Source organism: Pantherophis guttatus, chromosome 2, assembly GCF_059756535.1.
Source record: "Pantherophis guttatus breed Tessera chromosome 2, ASM5975653v1, whole genome shotgun sequence".
Classification (NCBI taxonomy): domain Eukaryota; kingdom Metazoa; phylum Chordata; class Lepidosauria; order Squamata; family Colubridae; genus Pantherophis; species Pantherophis guttatus.
In genome coordinates this window covers 217,323,101-217,345,101 of record NC_142064.1, presented here as the reverse complement: position 1 = coordinate 217,345,101, position 22,001 = coordinate 217,323,101, and the positions used below count along the sequence as shown (strand labels likewise).

General features: G+C 37.6%; 1 protein-coding gene across 4 annotated transcripts in view; it reads right to left on the bottom strand.

The window, feature by feature from the left end:
• FBLN2 (fibulin 2) overlaps window positions 1-22,001 on the bottom strand; it is a 152,255-nt gene that overhangs the window by 36,971 nt on the left and 93,283 nt on the right. For all 4 annotated transcript variants that reach the window (XM_087887810.1, XM_034437732.3, XM_034437740.3 and 1 more), the window contains 2 exons: window positions 13,898-14,084; window positions 4,332-4,538 (listed from right to left, as the gene is read on the bottom strand). In XM_087887810.1, coding sequence (XP_087743936.1) covers window positions 4,332-4,538; window positions 13,898-14,084 — 394 coding nt within the window. The remainder of the gene's footprint in view (window positions 1-4,331; window positions 4,539-13,897; window positions 14,085-22,001) is intronic.

Sequence of the window (22,001 nt, the reverse complement as noted above, 5' to 3'; positions counted from 1 at the left end):
GATATTGAGATAAAAGGTATGGAAATAAAAAAGGAAAAATATAAACTACAGGCATTATCTTCCTTAATAGTTACAAATCTTGCTGTCAGATAAATCCCTATGTCAGGGTTCCAACGGATGCCTGGAATGCTTTATGAGTTGACACCCTAAGAATTTTACTTTCTTAGTAATCTGGATAACTATTCTCTTCATTAACTCTTTTTTCTGCATGTCTGTAACATTTTTAACTAATATCTTAGTTTGCTCTTTATTTAATTTCAATCCTGCTACTTCTGGATCTTCCAGAATAAAAACTAAATCTGACCGCAAGATGTGTAACTATTAAAGAAGATAATTATTATAAACTGATGCAACAAATTAAAGCAGATTTGGAGAAATGGAAAAATCTGCAATTATCACTGATAGGAATAGACTAGACTAGACTAGACTAGACTAGAGTAGACTGGAATAGAATAGAATAGAATAGAATAGAATAGAATAGAATAGAATAGAATAGAATAGAATAGAATAGAATAGAATAGAATAGAATAGAATAACAGAGTTGGAAGGGACCTTGGAGATCTTCTAGTCCAACCAACTGCCCACGCAGGAAAACCTACACCACTTCAGACAAATGGTTATCCAACATCATCTTAAAAGAATAGCTACAATAAAAATGAATATTACTATAGTGGGAAACAGTCTTGTGCAAGTCCCATTGAAACAATTTAAGAACAATCAATTTTCTTCGACAGTCTCCATTCACAGCATCAACCTGTGCCAAAGACCATTTTGCTGTTTGTGCTAGGACAATCAGAACTGGAATGCCAAAATATTGATGGGAACAAAGAGATACAAAGAACTCTAACCTCCTGCTACCATCTAATGTTCTCCAATTTTTTTTACAGATAGGAAAGACCAAGAGTTCCCAAACTTTGTCTGCCATGCCATTCTAACCATAAGAAATGATCTGACATACTCCAGTGAATAAAAGGTCACAGAATAAAAGATTATATCAGATCATATCTTTAGTAGGACTCCTACTGTTAGATGGGGTCCCTCTGTTAGCTGTCCAGGCAGAGCAGGAGCAAAGCAAAAGCCATACAAAACTGAATCACTGTTAGAACACATAGCTAGGGGTGGGGTGGTCCTTTAATAGACTTTGTGCTTGGAGCAACACCTTCTGCTGCTCCTCCAATCTGCCCAATGTGATCCTCCCAAAATCAAGGTTCTTGCGATTAGTGTCATTCCCCCCCTTTTCCAAATGGAGGTGACACACTGTGTTAAGTACATTCCTGTTCCAGGCAAGTCAAGCCCAGGACCTCTTCTACTTTTTTTTTTTTTTTTTTGCAAACTTTGTCCACTTGGTTTGGTATCTGCTGCTGGATACTGAGTCAAGTAATTGGGGAGGCTCCCACTGCAGGTCCTTCTTATAGCTCCCAACACTGATAAAACTGGAGGAATGAAGTGTGGGGTTAGCATAGCACAACAGGGGATGAATAAACAGGTTATACATGGTGGTGATAGCTTTGGATTTTTCCATTCCTCTGTTAACTACTATATTACCGAGAATATTATACCTATTTCAAACAATTCTGATAAAATTGGGGAAAAATATTTCAAGGAACTCAATAATGTAATATTAAAATATATCTGGCAAGGGAAAAAAAGCCAGAATAAACCTAAAAATGTTGCAGGATTCGAGAAATAGAGGAGGCTTTGGGCTACCCAATTGGGAATTGTACTGCGGTACTCACATGGGTGAAAGAATGGATTGTATTGAGGCATATAAGACTATTGACTTTGGAGAGGCATGATTTGCAATTGAGCTGGCATGCCTTCTTGTAGTATCGGAAAAATAAAATACATGATTCCTTTCAAAGACATTACATTAGGAATATTAACTGCAGCTAGAATTGTATTTGCACAAAATTGGAAAAGTGAAGAATAATTAGCAAGATTTTGATTCAGTGCAAAATGGACAGTCTGTTAGCCATGTGTTGCATCTTATTTTTACCATTCTATCCCATCTCTACAAATTCAGTGGAAGGAAAGCAGAGGTTTAAGATAGTACTTTCCTATATTTTCTTCTCTTCTCTGAAAAAGGATTGAAATCATTGCATTGAACAAGGTACAGAGTTTTCAGGTGGATTCTACTTTTCAACAGTATTTGCACAAGTGACTTCATAAGTAAGGATTCTCTTACCCTTAACTATTTCTACTGGGTTAATTTTGAGGGTTTGTGTTTGTGCTCAATATATTCATGGGATAGAATCTGTTCAACATGCTAAGCTTAAATATGGTTTGGTTAGGTTCTGATTGACTCTGAATAGAATCTCTGATTCACTCCATAGCATTTTTAATACCTCCTTTCTCCTTGTGCTATTTACTAACAGAAAAACTCAAAAGAAACTAATCCATTTGCAGACCTAGACTACATGAAATATATAGTTCTTCCATTTCCATGTTTCTTTCCCCCTTTTTTACTTTCCATGTTCAGTGGAGTACCATACTGAAGCAGTACGATGATGCTTAGCTGAGATTACTAATGCACAATTCAATAATCTCATGACATATGCTGTGTTTATTTCTCTATTAGTTGGGAGAAGACGGAAAAAAGACATTTGAAGAGCCTTGGTAGTACAGTGGTCTAAAGCACCCTGTTATTAAGACCAGCTGCCTGCAATTACTGCAGGTTCGAATCTCGCCAGGCTCAAGGTTGACTCAGCCTTCCATCCTTTCTAAGGTAGGTAAATTGAGGACCCAGTTGTGGGGGCAATAAGCTGACTTTGTATAAATATACAAAAGGATGAAGGCTATTGCTTAGCGCATTGTAAGTCGCCCTGAGTCTCCGGAGAAGGGCGGCATATAAATCATTTTTTTTTAAAAAAGTGTCAATTTAAACTCTTTATCAGCTTATATATAAGCCTGATAGTTGTCCTGGAAATGCTCATGTGTTTTGGACTTTACCTTTTAACCAATGTGATTATTTGCATACTTTCAGCAGGGTTGGGGGAGAATTTTACTTGGTTCTCATTTTAATATTTATCTACCCAATTTGCATCCTGCAAATTACAACATAAACCAGAATGCAGTTATAATTTGCTCTTGTACTTCTACAGCTTTTGAAATGTAGATCTCTGATTTTTAAAGCATATATAAAATATATAGTTTTAAAAAGATATGTAAAGTTATGCATAAGTTATACAAAATACCATACACTATAAAATATATTATTGCAGGAAGCTGCTTGTAAAACTATTTGTATTAGGAAAAGCATATAAATATTATGAGGCTTGACAAATTGAAAATACAAATTGTCATGCAGTTTTTTCCTTAAAAAAAAAAAAATCAGAAACACTCAGAAGGGGAAAACTGATAATTTGTGCCTCACATTGCAGAAAGTGAACTATCTACTTATTCTACTTTATAAAGATAAGATGTATAAAGGTAGGATTTATAAAGATTTACACAGTGGTGGGATTCTAATAATTTAACAACTGGTTCTCTGCCCTAATGATCAGCTGGTAGGCGTGGCTCGGTGGTCATGTGACTGTGTGGATGTGGCCAGCTCAACATCGTTGACATTGATGGGTGCTTCACCTTAGCTGTTACAATGTAATAAGGGTTAACCAGAGAGGCAGTTTCTGTAAGCAGGGCAATAAAGATTAGGCTAGAAACAACACCAGAATGTTTCCTTCCTGCCTTCCTTACAGGATTAGCCCTGTAAAGTGGAAAAAAAACAAAATAAGATTTATTCGAACAACCAGTTCTCCGAACTGCTTAGAAAGTTAACAACTGGTTCTCCTGAATAGGTGCGAACTTGCTGAATCCTGCCACTGGATTTACATTTAGAACATTGGAAATATCTATAAATGTGAATTAAATTTGGAAGATATACAGGTAGTCCTCCGCTTAACAACCATTTGTTTAGTGACCATTCAAAATTGCAAAAGCACTGAAAAAAGGAACCTATGACTGATCATTTAGCAGCATACCCATGGTCACATGATCAAAATTACAGCATTTGGCAATTGGCATGTATTTATGACCAGTATGTGTTTATTGCCATATGCAAGTCTCCCAGCCAGCTTCTGACTGTTGTAAGTTGAGGGCTACCTGTGATATTTGAAGCATTATGTAATATCTCATCTTTGTAAGAGCAAAGATAAAAGTGATAAAACACACAAACAAAAAAATGTTGAGGATCAAAGTTCACCAAATACTTAAGTCGCTAAGTTATGAATATGTTTAAAAACAAACGGGTACTTCATTAATGAAGGAACACTAACTAGTAATGTTGTTATAGTTAGGTCCAACATACATATTCTTACCTGGGTTTATATTCTCACCTGGATTGCAGCTGAGTCCATCATCTTGCAAAGTAAAGCTTGGGAAACATGAGCACTTGTAGGACCCCACAGTGTTGATGCAGAGGTGTTGACAAAGCTCTCCTGGATAGGCAAGGCACTCATCCTGGTCATCCCCAGGCAGGCTGTTTGACATTTCAGCTTCATGACTAATTGACAAGGCTTCATGGCGATCCTCTCTCTCTGTCACTGACAACATTCCTTAGTCATCAATTGAGATGAGAATTCATGGAAAACAGTCTATGCATATTATATGACTATGTGTAGGGGACTATGATAACAAAAAAATAACTTCTTCTACAGGATGGTTTAAGATACCTCTGAATAATAATGGACACAGTACTACAGATGACAGGGGATTCTCAATGGGCATAGATAATTTGATCTTCATTCAGTTGAAGATTCTTGTCAACAGCTCTTGCCTCCTCCTGAGGGCCCTGGGGCAGCTTTTTCCTTGACAATGCCCCCACTCCCAAGGCAAATAATCACTGTCAGCCCTGTCATTTTATCTTACTGAGCCTACCCATATAAGCCTGCAGAGGATAAGAAGGATGCAGGATGCCTGCTAGACAGCCAAGTGATGGATCCCAAGAGTTCTTATTTGTGGCACCCCATATTGCAAAAATGCTACATGATAGGCAAAGGTGTAGGATAAGACACTGACGCATGAATTAAGATTTGCAAGAGGTCAGAGGTTTTATGCATACAGAACAACTTTATCTATCTGTCATCTATCTATCCGTCTAACTAGAGAGCTAGAGAGCCATCAAATTTCTACACCACCTGCACCATGGTTTACAAATAAAGATTATTAAGATAATCACAAAGCAGAGGTCAGTTTGTAAAAAAAAAAAAAGGTTCATATTCAATGAATTATATAACATGTAACAGTGATTTCCAAAATTAGCTTCACTTGCAACAGAGGCAGAACAGAAAAAATGAAATATATATGGAGGAAAAAAAGTTTTGCTTTTAATGGTAAACATCTTTTTTTTTCAAGTTCAGGTTACAAGCTTGCAAGCTCTGGACAAGCTCAAAACATGCCGAAACATTAACACATGGGATAAATTAGCTCTTCTGTTTTCATTGCTATGAGTTGGAGGGGGAAGGGAAACTAAAGGGTAAGCATTATTGATCTAGTAAACCGGCAGGAGGAAAAACTCAGAGAGGAGAGCTGAACTTTAAAATGCCCATTGATTAAAAGCAATTGCTTCAGTTCTAAGTACACAGTTCATTTGGCCAGCAAATACAGAGGGCAAACGGAAGAAGGAAAATTGATTTTCCTCTGGTCATACACAACAGGCAGTGGCCCATAGAAATTTCACCATCTTCTGATTGAGCTGATTGTACTTTTGCTTTTCAGATTTAAAACAAGTGAGTTTATAAATGATAAGAACTCACAGCTGTTTTGTGTTTGTGTTCCTATCCATGTGTACATGCGTATGCAAGGGTGTCATGGAAAAGTTCACAATTTTTTCCAGATGGTGGGTAGCTGCATTTGGTCTATGATTAGTATACCGGGGAGTATACTCAATTTTATTTATCAAAAAATATAATGATTACTTTCTATTGCATATTTCATAATTTTACATTTCTGTCTCACTAAGAAGTATAGTTTTGTGATACTTCTAAGAGGAGCCCCAAAGTCTTCAAAGATAGCAAAAAGCCTTGGAGCTTCAGGTTGTCTCTGACGTAAAAAAAGTGATGCTTTCTTTTAAAGCTTTTATATCACACTACCCTGAACTGATGTAATCTAGATGTGTTGTAATACAACTTCTGTCTTCATTGGTCAAGAAGTAATTAGCGTAGATGACATGAGCTAAGACAGAACTGCTGGTGGAAATAACGAAAGCAGATAAAGCTCTGATTTTTTTAAAAAAAAGTTTGCTCAAATCATGAAGAATATGAAATAGAGGGACCCACCCATAAAAACCCAAGGTTAATCTAGCACTGTTCCCTCTGCTCAAAAGTCATTCTTATGACTTCATGTCAAAAACTACCTGGCTTATTATTAGAAACAGAAAAACAATCTTTTTTAAAAAAAAAAATTGAGTAACATGACAATTTACTAATTTTTCTAGACCACCATTTACCCAAAACAACCCACAAAGGAGTATTTTTGCCTAGAGCGTAAACTCCACCATCAGTCACCCCCCAAACATTGAATAAATCAAAGCAGTAAGCAATATTAATAAGCAATAAGCAACAGAATCAAAATAATTCTTGTATTTTTGGTATAAGGACAAGGCATCCCAGGGCAAATATGACACAGCTAACAAAAAGGTCCTGTTTCTCATTACTTCGAATCTAGGCAAGTTCCATTTGCTGGTGAACCAGCAAAAGGATTCTGAAGTTATCCATGTAGGTATCTGGACTCAATTCCAGATAAGCAATCACAATATAGATCACAGTTCATACTTTCAGCCAATAGTCTTTTACTATCTTAGCTTTTAAAAATACACAATGGCTGCTGTTTGCGTGCAACTTTCAATTACCATGTTTTAATTTAATTTAATTTAGTTCAGTTTCATTTAATTGGAGAGTGTTTGCAGATTTTTAATTAGGGAAAGATGAACCCTATCAGATTTCATTTGATGCAAACATCTAAGCCACTGAGAAGTCCAGTGGAAACTGAACAGCTAAATTTACTCCTAATGGAATTCATGCTTGAATACTTTTACAGCTCTACTTTTTTGTTGGTTGTGCTTTTGGTTTGTGGTGTTTCTTAAATTTCATAGTTAATTATATGAAAAAAATAGAAGCCTTGAGGGAAAAATGAACTTTTTGAGACTGGGATAAAAAATATTCAATATATTTTAAAAGAAAGTTGAAGCAAGAGGAATCCAATGAAATCTTGTTTCTTGGAATTTGGATACCTGTCTCGATTCAATGATATATCATGTCTTGGCTTAAAATGACATTATAGCAAAGGTCATTTCTGCTCAGATTTCTATCCAGTTTCTATAGGAGCCTACTCCTTAGCTGTACCTTTTCACTTCAAATAGCTCCCACAAAGTTCTGGATGACTGCCAACCAAATGTTTCTCTCTCCCTAGATGCAATTCCTCTGTGCAGGTCATATGGTTTTTTGGATTATCCCTTAATTTGAGGGACAATAATATAGGAATCAAAACAGTGCATGCATAGAGGAAATGAGAAATAACTAAGGATGAAATTCTTCCCACCATACTCCATATAAAAGCCAGCTTGGTGCAGTGGTTAAAGCACTGGTCTAGAGACAGAGATTTCCATTCCCACCTTAGACACAAAGCCAGTTTGGGGGCAGGGTGTGTGTGTGTGGACTTTAGGCCAGTCACTTTCTCTCAGCTCTAGGAAGGATGCAATGGCAAACTATTTTTAAAAAATCTTGTCAAGAAAGTTGCCAGGACTAATTCATACAATTGCCAGGAGTCAATACTAACTTAAATTCTCAAAATACTCCATATGTAGTACATGCAGATATTTCAGTATTTCCCTTTAATTTTTGGTTTTCAGACAATGTGCAAATGCCTATTTATAGTTAATCCACCAAGTCTGGTATGTAAAAGAAAAAAAACTTCAGCATAGCTGTTGTTTCTTTCCAAACTGCAATAGCTCTATTTTTCTTTCATGTACCTTTGATTTTCCATAGCATAAGTGACTCCCTTTTCTTGAATTTCATCACATTCATTTAGGAGCTTATTTTGTTAGTAGGTATATTTACCATGAAAATGACACACACATTTAAAGTAACTTTATTTTAAGCCTTCCAGATTTTCTATATGCTAGCTCACTCTCTTTAAAAAATGAAATGCATAATTCTTTCTACAACATTATTTCTGGAATAGATTTTTCTATATTACATGACTGGGTCCTGTTTTATTTAAAACCTAATTAAATGTCAAAAACAATAATGTACTTCATTAATTATTGTCTACCTCTAGAAATATAATTTATGGAACATTCATGTAAAATAATTTAATTATACCCATATAATCTCTATAGGAAAAATGGGCATGTTCCAATCTTCTGTTGTAACTATTGAAAAGACTACATCTATCATTTATCATAGCGGATGTAATTTGACACAAAATAATGACATCTTTCCACTTATTAAACCCAGAAATAATCCATTGGTGACTCAGATCCTCACATAAGGCAAATGTGTATCGCCCCCATGGATTGAGTAATTAAAAGATGCCAAATATGTATTCTTTATTTGTATGCAATTGTTGCTATGTCCAGTCAGGAAAGAAATTGGCTGCAGTTACTAGAAATAATAGTTATTTCTCAACTGAGAACAGCCCGAGAGGGTCTACTTTGAAGGTTCTATTGACTTCATAAGAACTTCTATGGCTATGTTTTAGCCATGTAACAAAATTACTATACTGGTGAAATGCCGGCCACTGAGTCTAAAAGCCAGGTGGATCATGTATTATAGCATCCTCAAAGTGGGGAAAATAATTTGATACACCCAGCATGCCAATATGGTGCTATGGTCTTCTTCTGTAATAGGATCACCATCCATAAGTGATGGATGTTATGCAGAATCCCCCTTTCTTCTTTCAACTGTACCAAGGAAAGCGTGTTTCTTAAATTTAGATTCATTTTATGATAAAAATGACACTTTAAAATATTATATTGTCCTGCTCTATTAATTCCATGTTAGTGACTACACTATAAAAATTATACTATCCATATCTGTCCTATGATAGGTTTTTCCCTACATTCAGTGTAGTAAAATAGATTAAGAACTTTTAAAAAATACTATTATATCTGAGCACATTGGATATATGTTTTTATAGTATCTAGCTTTACAAACTAATTGAACATCTTTCTGTTTAACAAGAAAAGTATATCATGCATGGCTATAAGGTACACTTCAACTTTAAAACTCTTTTCGATTATGCATTCACCTGCATAATTTTCTAATTAATAATGAAAAAGTCCAGGGCGTACCTACTGTCTTCTTTGGAAGGTTGCTTCTTTTTTTAAAAGATGTGTTTCTGTTCTTAATGATTTTGTTATAAAATTCAAAACTGCCATTTGCTAATAAATATCTTGAAAAAGAGAGGTGCAAATATCTTGCCTTTATCAAGATTTTTTTCCATTTGATGTATCCATATTTTTCAGACTATAAGACGCACCAGAGTATAAGATGCACCTTAGTTTTTGGGGAAGAAAATAAGAAAAATAAGCTGATTGGCGGGTAGATTGGCCTCCCAGAATACCCCCAATCAGCTGTTCCCAGAGGTGAATTTTAGCAACAGGTTCGTTGGTTGTGAGCTCTGCGCCTTGCTTTTTCAGCCTCTGAAACCTCCAATTCAGAGGGTTTTTTTCTGAACCTCCATTTCAGAGGCTTTTTTTCTGAAGCTTTTTTTCAGAAGCTTTTTTTCTGAAGTTCAGTTTCAGAGGCTTCAGAACCCATTTGAGAGGCTGGGTGCGGCTACATTCGGAGTATAAAATGCACCCAGATTTTCACCCTCTTTTTGGGGGGAAAAAGGTGCATCTTATACTCCAAATAATACAGTATATACTCTACGAAAGGAAAATCATGAACTTTATTTAAGTAAGCATTCTTTATGTAGAAGTCTCCATATCAAATATGGAACCATCTCTATCACATAATACCTACTGTATATATTTATATGTTTTAATATCTCTTTGATTTCAGAAGAATCAAACCTCAGCAAGCTCCCTAGTATATATGGGCAGCACATGATATAGGATAACAATTGCATAATGAAACAAATAGGATTATATACATTGCTCTGACTTTTTTGTTAAAAACTTGCTGACTTCTCCATAAGTGTCTTTCAAAAACCATTTAGAAGAAATAGAAACAGAATCAAATTTTGCACAAAGAAATGTTGCTATAGAAGTTAAAAGTCACCTTTATTTCTGGGATCTGATTTGCCAAAAAGAAAACAGGTTGCTTTGGTAACAAATGCAGTATTTTGTGTACCTTCAGGTTTGTCTATTTTTAATGGTGGGGGGGAGGGGAGAACTTTTCTGCATCTGCAGTAGAACAACAGCAGTCAGGCTGAGGTGAGGTGAAGTGAGGTGAGGCTCCTCATTTCCTCCTCCCTCAACATATGGGTGCCAATTTCAGCCTATTGGTTTAGCCCTCCACAATAGTCCCAGTTTCTCATGTAGCCTGTTGAAAAAATTAATTGCCTTCCCCTGTTGTAGACAATAATGTAATGCAGCCAAATGTAAAGACTCAAAAACCATCCCACCTCTAAAAGGGCCAAATGGTGAAGATTGTAATGATGATGCCATTAAAACTAATCTCTTCAACATTTTTTCAGTTCAGTCTTTGTCAACAGCAATGGCATCTCTCCTTGAATACTACTCACTTGCCTGGAACCCTCACTGTATTTCAGACATCAATACATTAGAGAGGGTCCAGAGATATTTTACTAGAAAAGTACTCAAATCCTCTGCTCGAAATAAAATTCCCTATACCACCAGGCTTGAAATTTTAGGCCTCGATAGCCTCAAACTAGGCCATCCACGTTCCAACCTAAGGTTAGTTCATAAGATTATTTACCAAAACATCCTACCTGTAAATGAGTACTTTAATTACAACTGCAGTAACACAATGGGTGTATGCATGTTTTAAATTGATGGGCAAATTTCATATATTTGATTTTAATTGGTTTTAAATATTATAAATTCATGTGTTTTAATATGGCTGTACACTGCCCTGAGTCCCTCGGGAGAAGGGCGGTATAGAAATTTAATAAAACTAAAACTTAAACTTAAACAAGGGCTATCAATAGAGTCAAACTCAATGTAATTCGCTCTAATCTTGATTGTAGGAAATATGACTTCTGCAATAGAGTAGTAAACATCTTGAACACTCTACCTAATCCTGTTGTTAGTCTTTCTAATCCCCATACCTTTTACCTTAAACTGTCTACTGTGGACCTTTCTTGTTTTTTAAGAGCCTTGGTAGTACAGTGGTCTAAAGCATCCTGTTATTAAGACCAGCTGCCTGCAATTACTGCAGGTTCGAATCTCTCCAAGGCTCAAGGTTGACTCAGCCTTCCATCCTTTCTAAGGTAGGTAAATTGAGGACCCAGTTGTGGGGGCAATAAGCCGACTTCGTATAAATATACAAAATAATGAAGGCTATTGCTTAGCGCATTGTAAGCCGCCCTGAGTCTTCGGAGAAGGGCGGCATATAAATCAAATAAATTAAAAAAAAAGGTCCCTAAGGGGGTGTGCATATGAAGCGTCGGAAAAGATGCTTAGAGAGCATTTGGAGGACTAGTCAATCCGATTCCGACCGGACACAGGTGAGGTCTTATATCAAGACCTACCTAGTGGCGATAAAAGCGGCAAAGTCTAACCACTTTTCCGCTCTTATCGCATCTGCAGAGAACCGCCCAGCCGCCTTGTTTAGGGTGACCCACTCCCTCCTCCGGGGGGGAGTGCGGGAAGATCTCTTGCAGGGTCGCGCTGAGGATTTTGTGCAATTCCTGCACAATAAAATCGCTCGGATTCGGATGGCTTGGACTCCGACTGGATGAGTCCACGGGAGGAGACGAGGGCAGGTCTTGAGAATGTTACCTGGGAGGAGTTTGATCCTGTGACTCCCGAGGATGTGGACAGGGTTCTGGGTAAGATTAGTGCCGCCACGTGTTTATTGGACCCGTGTCCCTCCTGGTTGGTGCTGGCCTCCCGGGAGGTTACACGAGGCTGGCTCCAGGGGATTATAAGTGCTTCTCTGAGTGAGGGTGCCTTTCCTGCCGCCTTGAAAGAGGCGGTAGTGAGGCCCCTCCTCAAGAAGCCTTCCCTGGACCCGGCTGAATTAGCCAACTATCGTCCAGTCTCCAACCTTCGTTTTGTGGCGAAGGTTGTTGAGAGCGTGGTGGCACGACAACTTCCCCGGCACCTGGATGAAGCTATCTATCTGGACCCGTACCAGTCGGGCTTCAGGCAGGGGTACAGCACTGAAACGGCATTGGTCGCGTTGGTGGATGATCTCTGGAGGGCTCGGGACAGGGGCTGCTCCTCTGTCCTAGTCCTATTAGACCTCTCGGCGGCTTTTGATACCATCGACCATGGTATCATACTGCAGCGGTTGAGGGGGTTAGGAATAGGGGGCACCGTTTTGCGGTGGTTCTCCTCCTTCCTCTCCGACCGCTCGCAGTTTGTGTTGGCAGGGGGACAGAGGTCGACCTCGAGGCATCTCGCATGGGGAGTGCCGCAAGGGTCGGTCCTCTCGCCTCTCCTGTTCAACATTTATGTGAAGCCGCTGGGTGAGATCATCCGTGGTTTTGGGGTGAAGTGTCATCTGTACGCTGACGATACTCAGCTGTACATCTCCACCCCTGACCACCCCAACGATGCCCTTGATGTGATGTCTCGCTGCCTGGAGGCCGTACGGGCCTGGATGGGGAGGAACAGGCTCAGACTCAACCCCTCCAAGACCGAGTGGCTGTGGCTTCCGGCGCCCCGATATAGTCAGCAGGTGCCATCGCTGACTATTGGGGGTGAATCCTTGCCCCCCACAGAGAGGGCTCGCAATCTGGGTGTCCTCCTGGATGCACGGCTGTCTTTAGAAGAGCACATGACGGCCGTGGCCAGGGGGGGCCTTTTATCAGGTTCGCCTGATTCGCCAGTTGCAGCCCTTTCTGGATCGGGACGCCTTGCGCACGGTCACTCACGCCCTTGTCACCTCCCGGTTGGACTATTGTAATGCTCTCTACATGGGGCTCCCCTTGAAGAGCATTCGGAGGCTCCAACTGGTCCAGAATGCGGCCGCGCGGGTGGTTATGGGTGCAACCCGTTGCGCCCATGTGACACCCTTCCTGCGCAAGCTGCACTGGCTCCCAGTGGTCTTCCGGGTGCGATTCAAGGTGTTGGTTACCACCTTTAAAGCGCTCCATGGCATAGGACCCGGGTACCTTCGAGACCGACTTCTGCCACCAATAGCCTCCCACCGACCAGTCCGCTCCCACAGAGAGGGTCTCCTCCGGGTGCCATCAGCCAAGTTATGTCGGCTGGCGACACCCAGGGGGAGGGCCTTCTCTGTGGGAGCCCCAGCCCTGTGGAATGAACTGCCCCCCAAAATACGAAAGATTTCCGACCTCCAGGTGTTTCGCTGCGCTCTGAAGACCCTGTTGTTCCGCCAGGCAGGGCTATTAACATAACGTTTTAAATTGGGGTATTTTAAATTTCTGGGATTTTAATTGGAGCCTAATTATTTAATGATTTTAAATTTTAAATTGTTGTCGTGTTTTTTGTGTTTTTAAATAGGCTGTACACCGCCCTGAGTCCTTCGGGAGAAGGGCGGTATAGAAATAAAATTATTTATTTATTTATTTATTTATAAGCGCACCAGAGTGCCTATTGTCTCTGTCCTCCTGTTCCCATTTATATGTACTCATTTTATGTGTTTATGGCTATGTTTTGCTTATTTATTTCCTTTTATTTGTGTCAAAAAATTTTCATGTGTCCATGTCAATGTCTATACTGTTACTTGTTTCCTTGGACTTGTTGACAAACAAACAAACAAACAAACAAACAAACAAACAAACAAACAAACAATGCTCTTACATTTTTCAGGTGTCACTGTTGACAATGGTTCAGGCTGTCTCTTCAGTTCTGGAGAAATAAGATGGTCTTCTCCATCACAACAGGAAAGCATCACATGGTTGCAAGGATAGCCAAGATTTGGGTTCGACTCACAGGTTTGACCCTCATTTTTTACTTGTTGCCCCAACATGCAGCAATCACAACATTGCTGAAAGAGAAAGGTGCCATTAACACAGCAATGATGTTAGTGTAATTTAGTACTGTCAAAATGCTTTAAGCTGATTGAAGTATATGGATATCACAAAATGGTAGTGTGTGGAAGTATTATAAACACTGCTCTCACAAACTCACAAACTCATAGAGAATCCATAGGGATTATTAATTAATTAATAAATTTATTTCTGAATCATCTTTCCAGCCACAGAGAAGCCAGGGCGACACAGAATCTAATACTATTTACGTATTTGCAAACTGCAAAAATTAAGTACTTCAAAGTCATATTTTTTTTAAAAAAAAAAAACCACTCAGAAGTCAGAAGAAATAAAGTTTTGATAATTCACCTAAAAATAAACATAGAAGAATTTAGTCCAGTCTTAGAAAGAAAATTCCAGAACTGACCACAAATCAAACTTTATTTTGTGTTTTGACCAAGACAAAATGGATGGAGGAACATAAAGAAGAGCCTATAAAACCTGACATAGCAAATCTACAATTCTCACAAAGCCCTCAAATTCATATATCTGAAGCTTCAGGATCCCTGACATTACAATGTTTAAATGTAGAAATTATTACAAGTAGTCCTTGACTTACTACCACAGCCGAGGCCAAAATTTCCATTGCTAGGCAAGGGAATTGTTAAGTGAGTTTTGCCCCATTGTATGATCTTTTTTTGCCATAGTTGTTAAATGAATCACTTCAGTTAAGTGAATCATTAGTTGTTAAGCAAATATAGCTTCTCCCATTGACTTTGTTCATTGGAAGCCAGTTGGGAAGGTTACAAATGATGACCATATGATCCTTGGAGAGTCCAACTGTTATAAATACATGCCAGTTGACAAGCATCTGAAATTTGATCACGTGACTAGGGGGATGCTACAATGGTCGCAAGTGTGAAAATCGGTCATAAGTCACTTTTTTTAGTGCTGTTGTAATTTTGTATGGTCACTAAATGAATGGTTATTATTTGAGGACTTCTTGCATATATTATTATATAAATAACAATGTGAAATGACAGCTATCAGTTCTTGAGTGATATTGGCTTTCATATGCATTAAGTTCTTCCCAAAACACCTAAGTGATCATAATGTATCAAGATAAAATATGTGCAGATTCCATCAGTGTGGTCTTTTGCAATTGACAGAAGGAAACTTTGTCAATATGCAGATTTTCTAAGTGCTGTCCAAGAATTTTTCATCCAGTGTGCAAATGGGGCCACCATAGGCAGTTTACATCATAATCTTTCAACTTTGATTTTCTGATCTTTGGGACTTTCTCCAATTCTTTGTGTTCTACACCACTATACTTCTATACTACTATCCCCTAGCATTGCCACGTCAATTATCCACACATTCTTCTTTTCAACCACATTTAAATCTTGTGTGTTATGAGCCAAGACTTTATCAGGTTATATTGTATTACAGCCTGCACATTTTTAACCACTTTTTCAACTACACATTCTTACCAATTTTCATTACATTTTACAGATGTTCCAGTGAATCATTTTGGCAATTGGGTTATGTCATTGTTTATAATTAGTTTGTGCAATCTTCTTGCAATAAGCCAAATATATGATTTATTTCTTCTTCTGTTTCTTTGCATAATCTGCCCTTTGGATCATTTGATGATTTTTAAAAAATCTAGCCTTGACTGAATTGGTTCAATAGCTTGCTCACGAGCAGCCAAAATCAAGCCTCCAGTTTCTTTTTTGAATGTTCCAGTTGTAAGCCATTGCCAGGTTTTATCTTTATCCACTTTCCCTTTCTTTTGTAGAAAATTACCATGTAATTCTTTTCCTTGCCAGTATTCTGTTCTTGGTTTACTGCATTATTTTAGTATTCATATTTTGTTTCCCGTGCATTCAGTAAGTTCCAATTTTTAACTTGCATCAATGTTTGCTCTGTCTTTTACATAATCAACCAATTTATTATTTTCTTCTTCAACAGTTTGTTTAACATAAAATAAACCTTTGTCTCCATTTCTACAGGGTAAGTGTAATCTAGCAATATCACTATGGGGATATACTATTCAATATTAGAGGTATGGGCAAGGTACTGATCGTGTTCCCATCATTCATTTTTGCCTTAAATAATTTTTTTAAAGCTCTTTTTAACTCTTTGGATATATTCTTTGCTTGTCCATGTTTGATGTTATTTAACTCCAAAATGCCTATTTGTGTGTAGGCTTCATCTGGATGGTATCTAATGGAATGGTCACTTGGCATTTAAAATCAATTATTAATAGTGATTTTACCCCAAATTCCAGTGCTAAAAATTCTTAAAGTGTTTGTCAATAACTGGATTTCAATTTCTGATTAACTCTAAAGCTTCAGATCATCCATATAAAACAAATGGACACTTTATTAGCATTTTCCCTACGTGGAGCCTCTGGTGGGCTTTATTGTACCTAATCTGGTTAAAACTTATTCTCCAAACTGTAGTCCTCAAAACTCCTGCCACTCATAGTCATGTTTTATACGAAGAGAAGCAATTTTTCAAATTCCCTGCCTTAATTGATTCATTTTGCCTGTATCAGAAAATCATATTCAAATACTCTTTTTTTTAAAAAAACAAAAACAAATAGATAATCTTTCATGTCATATGCAAAATTAATATAATTGTAGTTAGACATAATGGGAATTGAATCTCATGGCTTGTATTAAGGATTCATATGCTATTTCTTCTTCAGTAGCTTGTATAGGTCTAGGATTTTTTCTTTCTGAAGCAACAACATGATTGCTTTATATTTCCCAAGCCGTCAGAGATCATCCACAAATTCAATCAATTGCCTTGGAGCTCTATTCAAGCATGAACCCTGACAGCAATGGGACAAGCAATCTCTGAAGCCATAGGCCTATATCATCTTTTCCACAAGCTTTTCCAAAATGTAAGGTGGATGGATGAAAACTCTAATTATCTAGGAGGATATGGATCTAACACACAGGTGGCAGGATTCAGCATTCTAAGGACCCTGTTCACTTCCTCAAGGGTAATCAAATCAAATTCCATCAGATAACCAGACAAGACTGACCTCCATCATCTCCATAGAACCAGCATGAACCATCTAAAAGATGTCTAGTGAAATACTTATGACAAACCTGCAAGGAATCCAGAATCATCCAAATCAGAGCCACAAGGTAACTATCAGTAAATACTATACAACAATGATGAAGAAATAAGCAGATTTCACTGTCCTTATTGCCACAAGGTATTCCTTAATACAGGTTCTTACTTGCACTCAAGTCAGACTCACTCTTTGTCAAACATTGTTTGAGAAACAGCCAAAGGAAATAAACAAATAAACAACAATGGCAATATTCTGTTGGTTGCTGTTTTTTTTTTCTTTATGCCTTACTTTGTTTCTGTTTTACATATTAACTTTGACATACCATATCTCAAAGGAAAATTATTTCATCATTTTGATAGTGTTTTTTCCTTGGAGGGATTTTTAATATTTATACATTAGAGGCTTTAGAAAATTGGTTCCCAAATCTTCTTTGTGCTGACCATTATATTATCACTGACAATTTTGAGTGCTACCATATAAAGTAAGAGTTAGCAAAATAGTGCCTATGGGATCTTAAAATTTATTTATCAAATTTAGAAGCTGCCCATAGGGCAGATAGATACAGATACCTCCCCTAGATAGCCCTAATATTAAATAAGAATAATTATTTTTCAATTATTAAATGATCTGTGAGATTTTTGGTGTGCCATTTTTGAGCAAGAATACCTAACTTTTATTTAATGGAAAATCTCCCAAGATTTTCCCGTTTTATAATTTTATATTTATTTTGGCATTGAATACTAGACAAACATATGCATACAGTATATTGGGGGGGTGAAATGCAGTTTGTGAATAAAAATGGCAGGAGATAATAGAAAGATGATAGATAGGAAGGAAGGAAGGAAGGAAGGAAGGAAGGAAGGAAGGAAGGAAGGAAGGAAGGAAGGAAATGAACCTAAGCAAGTCTTTGCCAATCAGGCTTCTTCCTGATAAATTGGACTTCTAGAATATCTAATCCAGCCAGCATGTAACAGAAAAAAAATGAAATGAGGCTATTCCTCCTCACTTTTTTGGTCCGTTCCAATAAAGCTGATGATGAAAGTTTTTGTTTTGTTTGTGTTTTTGAGAGCAATATAGAAACCTTCAGAAGAGGCAGAAGTTCTGTAGCAAAAGGTCACTGTGTATAAGGCAATCAAACCTATTGCTTGAGGAAAAGAAATCCCAGAGCCTATACAAACCATAGAAAATGAAATAAGTAATCACATATGATCCCTGGTATAAAACATAAAATGAATTTTCCATTCTATCTTTTACTACATCTCATTCATTTTGCCACTGATACTAGTAGAGAAAAAAAAATAAAGAATTTGAAGGTTCAAGTAGAGTATATCACTGATTTTTAAAGAGCTACATCTCAGCAACCTCAAGTTGATGTTCTCTGGGTCTCTAAGCTAACAGGGTTGGTTAATACTTGGATAGAAGATCATAAGAGAATACTGGGCTTTAGGCTAGACTGTGAAGTCAAAGCCATCTCAGAATAAGGCACTAACAAATGGGTTCCATTCTGCCGCCAAGAAAATTGTTCAGAGATACCTGAACTATTCTATTCATGTCCAATCTGTGGGCTTCCCTAGCTAAACCTTTCTGGTGGTCTGATTTTCCACAGCTGCATCTGTCCTTGAGGTCATCCATAGTTACTTTATTGTTAGTGTAATAATTTGCAACTTGCCTCTAATAGACCTGTTATCTCTTACTGAGAAAGTTAATGTATCTCATCAGGTAATTATATTTACCCCCAAGATATTCAATTTATAAATTCTATTTGCAAATTGTTAAATCAAGCTGCAGCAAATAGGAAGAATGCATGCAATCTCCAAAATACAACTATCACCACAAAGACTAATAGAAGCTATTTCCTAATCTGTGATATAAAGATTGGGGCATGGGGGAGGAGGGGAGGAGAGACATTTATTTCTCAAAAAAAAAAATGCAAAGGAGCAAAAGTGTACCAACTTATTCCAAAATCTTTCACATATTCAATGAAATAAAACATTTGCAAGACGATATTACCATACATATACATCCCAGGCAAACTTAAAAGAGCCACTGAGGAGGTTGTGAGGGCCGCTGTTTTGCCACCCCCGTCGTCATCATCGTCATCATGTCCCGCTTGGGAGCCACCCTGCTGTGGGCCCAAGGGCACGTTTCCTGGACGGGCCAGGCCTCTTTCAGCAATGGAAGGCTCCCTCAGAAGGACAACCTTGCAGACAAATGGTCACCTCTAGCTATGCATGGCAGCACAACAAAACTCTCTATACTGTCATAGCAACAACCCTCTTTGGAATCGGAAATGCGTTCTATGGATATGAAATTATGAGGAGGGCTCGGCAGCGCGATGTGGATCGTGCAGAGAGGTATAAACGCATGGAGGCCCAGATGAGGACACTTAAATATTAAGGAGCTTGACAGCACCAGAATTAATATTAACTAAAGCTACAGCCAATTACTCATCTCCCCTGGCTCTTCAAAGTGGTAAATAATTCAATTAATATGGGGAATGTAACTCCAGAATACAGAAACACCCATGAAGATGAGTTGAGCACTGCAGTCAAGGATTTGGTGGCAGTCTCCTTATTTTAAACACAAAACTTTTCACAATGACACAATTATATGTAGAAGCAGTGTCAAATAATAAAAACATGCGGAAAGAAACAAAATAAAAAAAATAAAAAGCCATTTAATCTGAATTCTTCAGACATTCTTCTTCCAAGCTGCTTCAGTCAGAATATTTTTTTTTTATTCCCATAGCTCTCTCCCCTAATGGCTTTACTGGTTACATGGTTAATGAGGAAAGGGCATAATAAATATTTAAATCAGATACTCAACCATGAGCATATTTTGCTGCATTTCTCACCATGTCTGCAACTGAATTAAATTAAGAAAACACACACGACAGGTTGTAACATGTCTCAATTTAATTCCAAGCTCTACTCTTTTAAAAAACTAACATCACCATTGACCCAGAAACCATTTGGCCCCAATTCTTCTTATAAGCACATCCCTAAGAAACAGTGTTTTGAAACCATGTACGGTAGTTTGTGCATCAAACATTACCAGTATTCCAAAAGTTATGTAAGATCTACTTCATGACTTTGTTCTAGGAAAACTTCATTGGGTCAATCTGCTGATCTTTTCCAAGAGTCCTAAAAGTTTTGTTCAGTTGTCTTTTCCCAAAAAATAGTGTCTGTCTGTCTGTTTGTTTGAAAAATAAAATAAAAAATATTATTAGCACTCTTCTTTATAATGATTATAATAGGTGTCAACCCTGAAAATGACCTGGCCAAAGCCATTTTGGAGCTTCAGTGTTGCCATACTGGAGCGAGTATTAGAGATAGCTGGGGTTGTGTAGTCAAAATAAAATATTTTTCCCTGGGAACCAAGGACGTTCTAACACCTGGCCGGAAGAAGGTGGAGTGGTGTCACCAGACCTGCAGACATTGCCTTGATTGGGCCATGTGACTGATTATTTGAGTTGAGAGGGAAAACTTTTACTTTTAATTAGGTGAAAACCAAGGGGTCTCCCAGAGTTGGTTTTCACCAGATATGTGCCAATTTGATATTTCCAATAAAGCTATTCTTTGAAGAATCCACCTGCCTTGGAGTTCTTGCTTGCAATGAATCTATTACCTGGAACCCTAACAATATGGTTGTTTTGCTTAGAGGGCCGCAGTAATAATCAATTAAACATTTTACTGCACAAAATTGCAAACCAACCAATTATACAGAAATTCCTGAATATTTAAAAGTAGGTTTTCATAGTTTTTTCTGGCAACAAAATGCATACCTCTCTCTGTCTTCCTAGTTGACCTTGGCTAGGAAAAACTAAGCATTGTCAAACCTAGCTACTGCTTGGATACCCAGGAAAAAAAAACAGTTCTAGATTACTTGGAATTCAAAAAACATCACTCAAGACAGCAATAAACCATTTCCATATTCTGGCCAAGATAACTCTGTGGGCTTTTCCAAAGAGCTAAATTCAAACTTATTGGTCTTCTTCTTCTTTTTTAGATATTATCTGTGCAATAGTGCCATTATCTCTATAGGGAGGGTTTTGACTATACTGTTTTCACTGAAGTTCCATTCTATTGTACATCACTGTAAACCACAAATTATTCCATAAGGCTTTAGAATTTAGAGATTTAGGGGGGAAATATTACAAAATACTTGCAGGACTGTCCATTGTATTGTCCATGAACACACTTTTGATTCTGACATGACATATGCTGAGTTGGGAGGTTTCAGAGGTCCTTCTAGTATAACCTTAGAGAAGAAATAAATCAGCAGAATGGTTCTTTATAGAATGGATTTTAAGTTTCTTTCATTTAGAGTGAAAAACATACACACAATTCCACACACACACACACCCTTTTATATGTGGCGCATATAGAAGACAAAAGAAACCATGCTAACCCAAAACATATGTTTTTGGCTGAAATTACACTACAGCTTATTATGTCGATTCATGAAACAGTATACTATGGTTTATTATTGTTGCCATGGGGAACATTATATAAATCCATTACATGCTGACTACAGAACAAAACAACATCTAATACCAGAACAGGTACAAAACATTGTCTTAAATTATACCAGAGAATCAAATTATGTATTCATGTAATGCTTTATATGTTATCCTTCTTCCAGAAAGTTCAGAGTGAATGGAGATTTTCTCCTTATACCATTTTAACTTAACAATTATGAAAGCAAGATTAAATTTACAGTCAACTTTATGGCTGAATGAGAATTTGACTGACTCTCCATAACTGGCACACATCCCTATATACAATAAATATCTTGCTGAAGATGGAGGACAAGGAATCGCATTTCTAGATGAAGCTTCTTT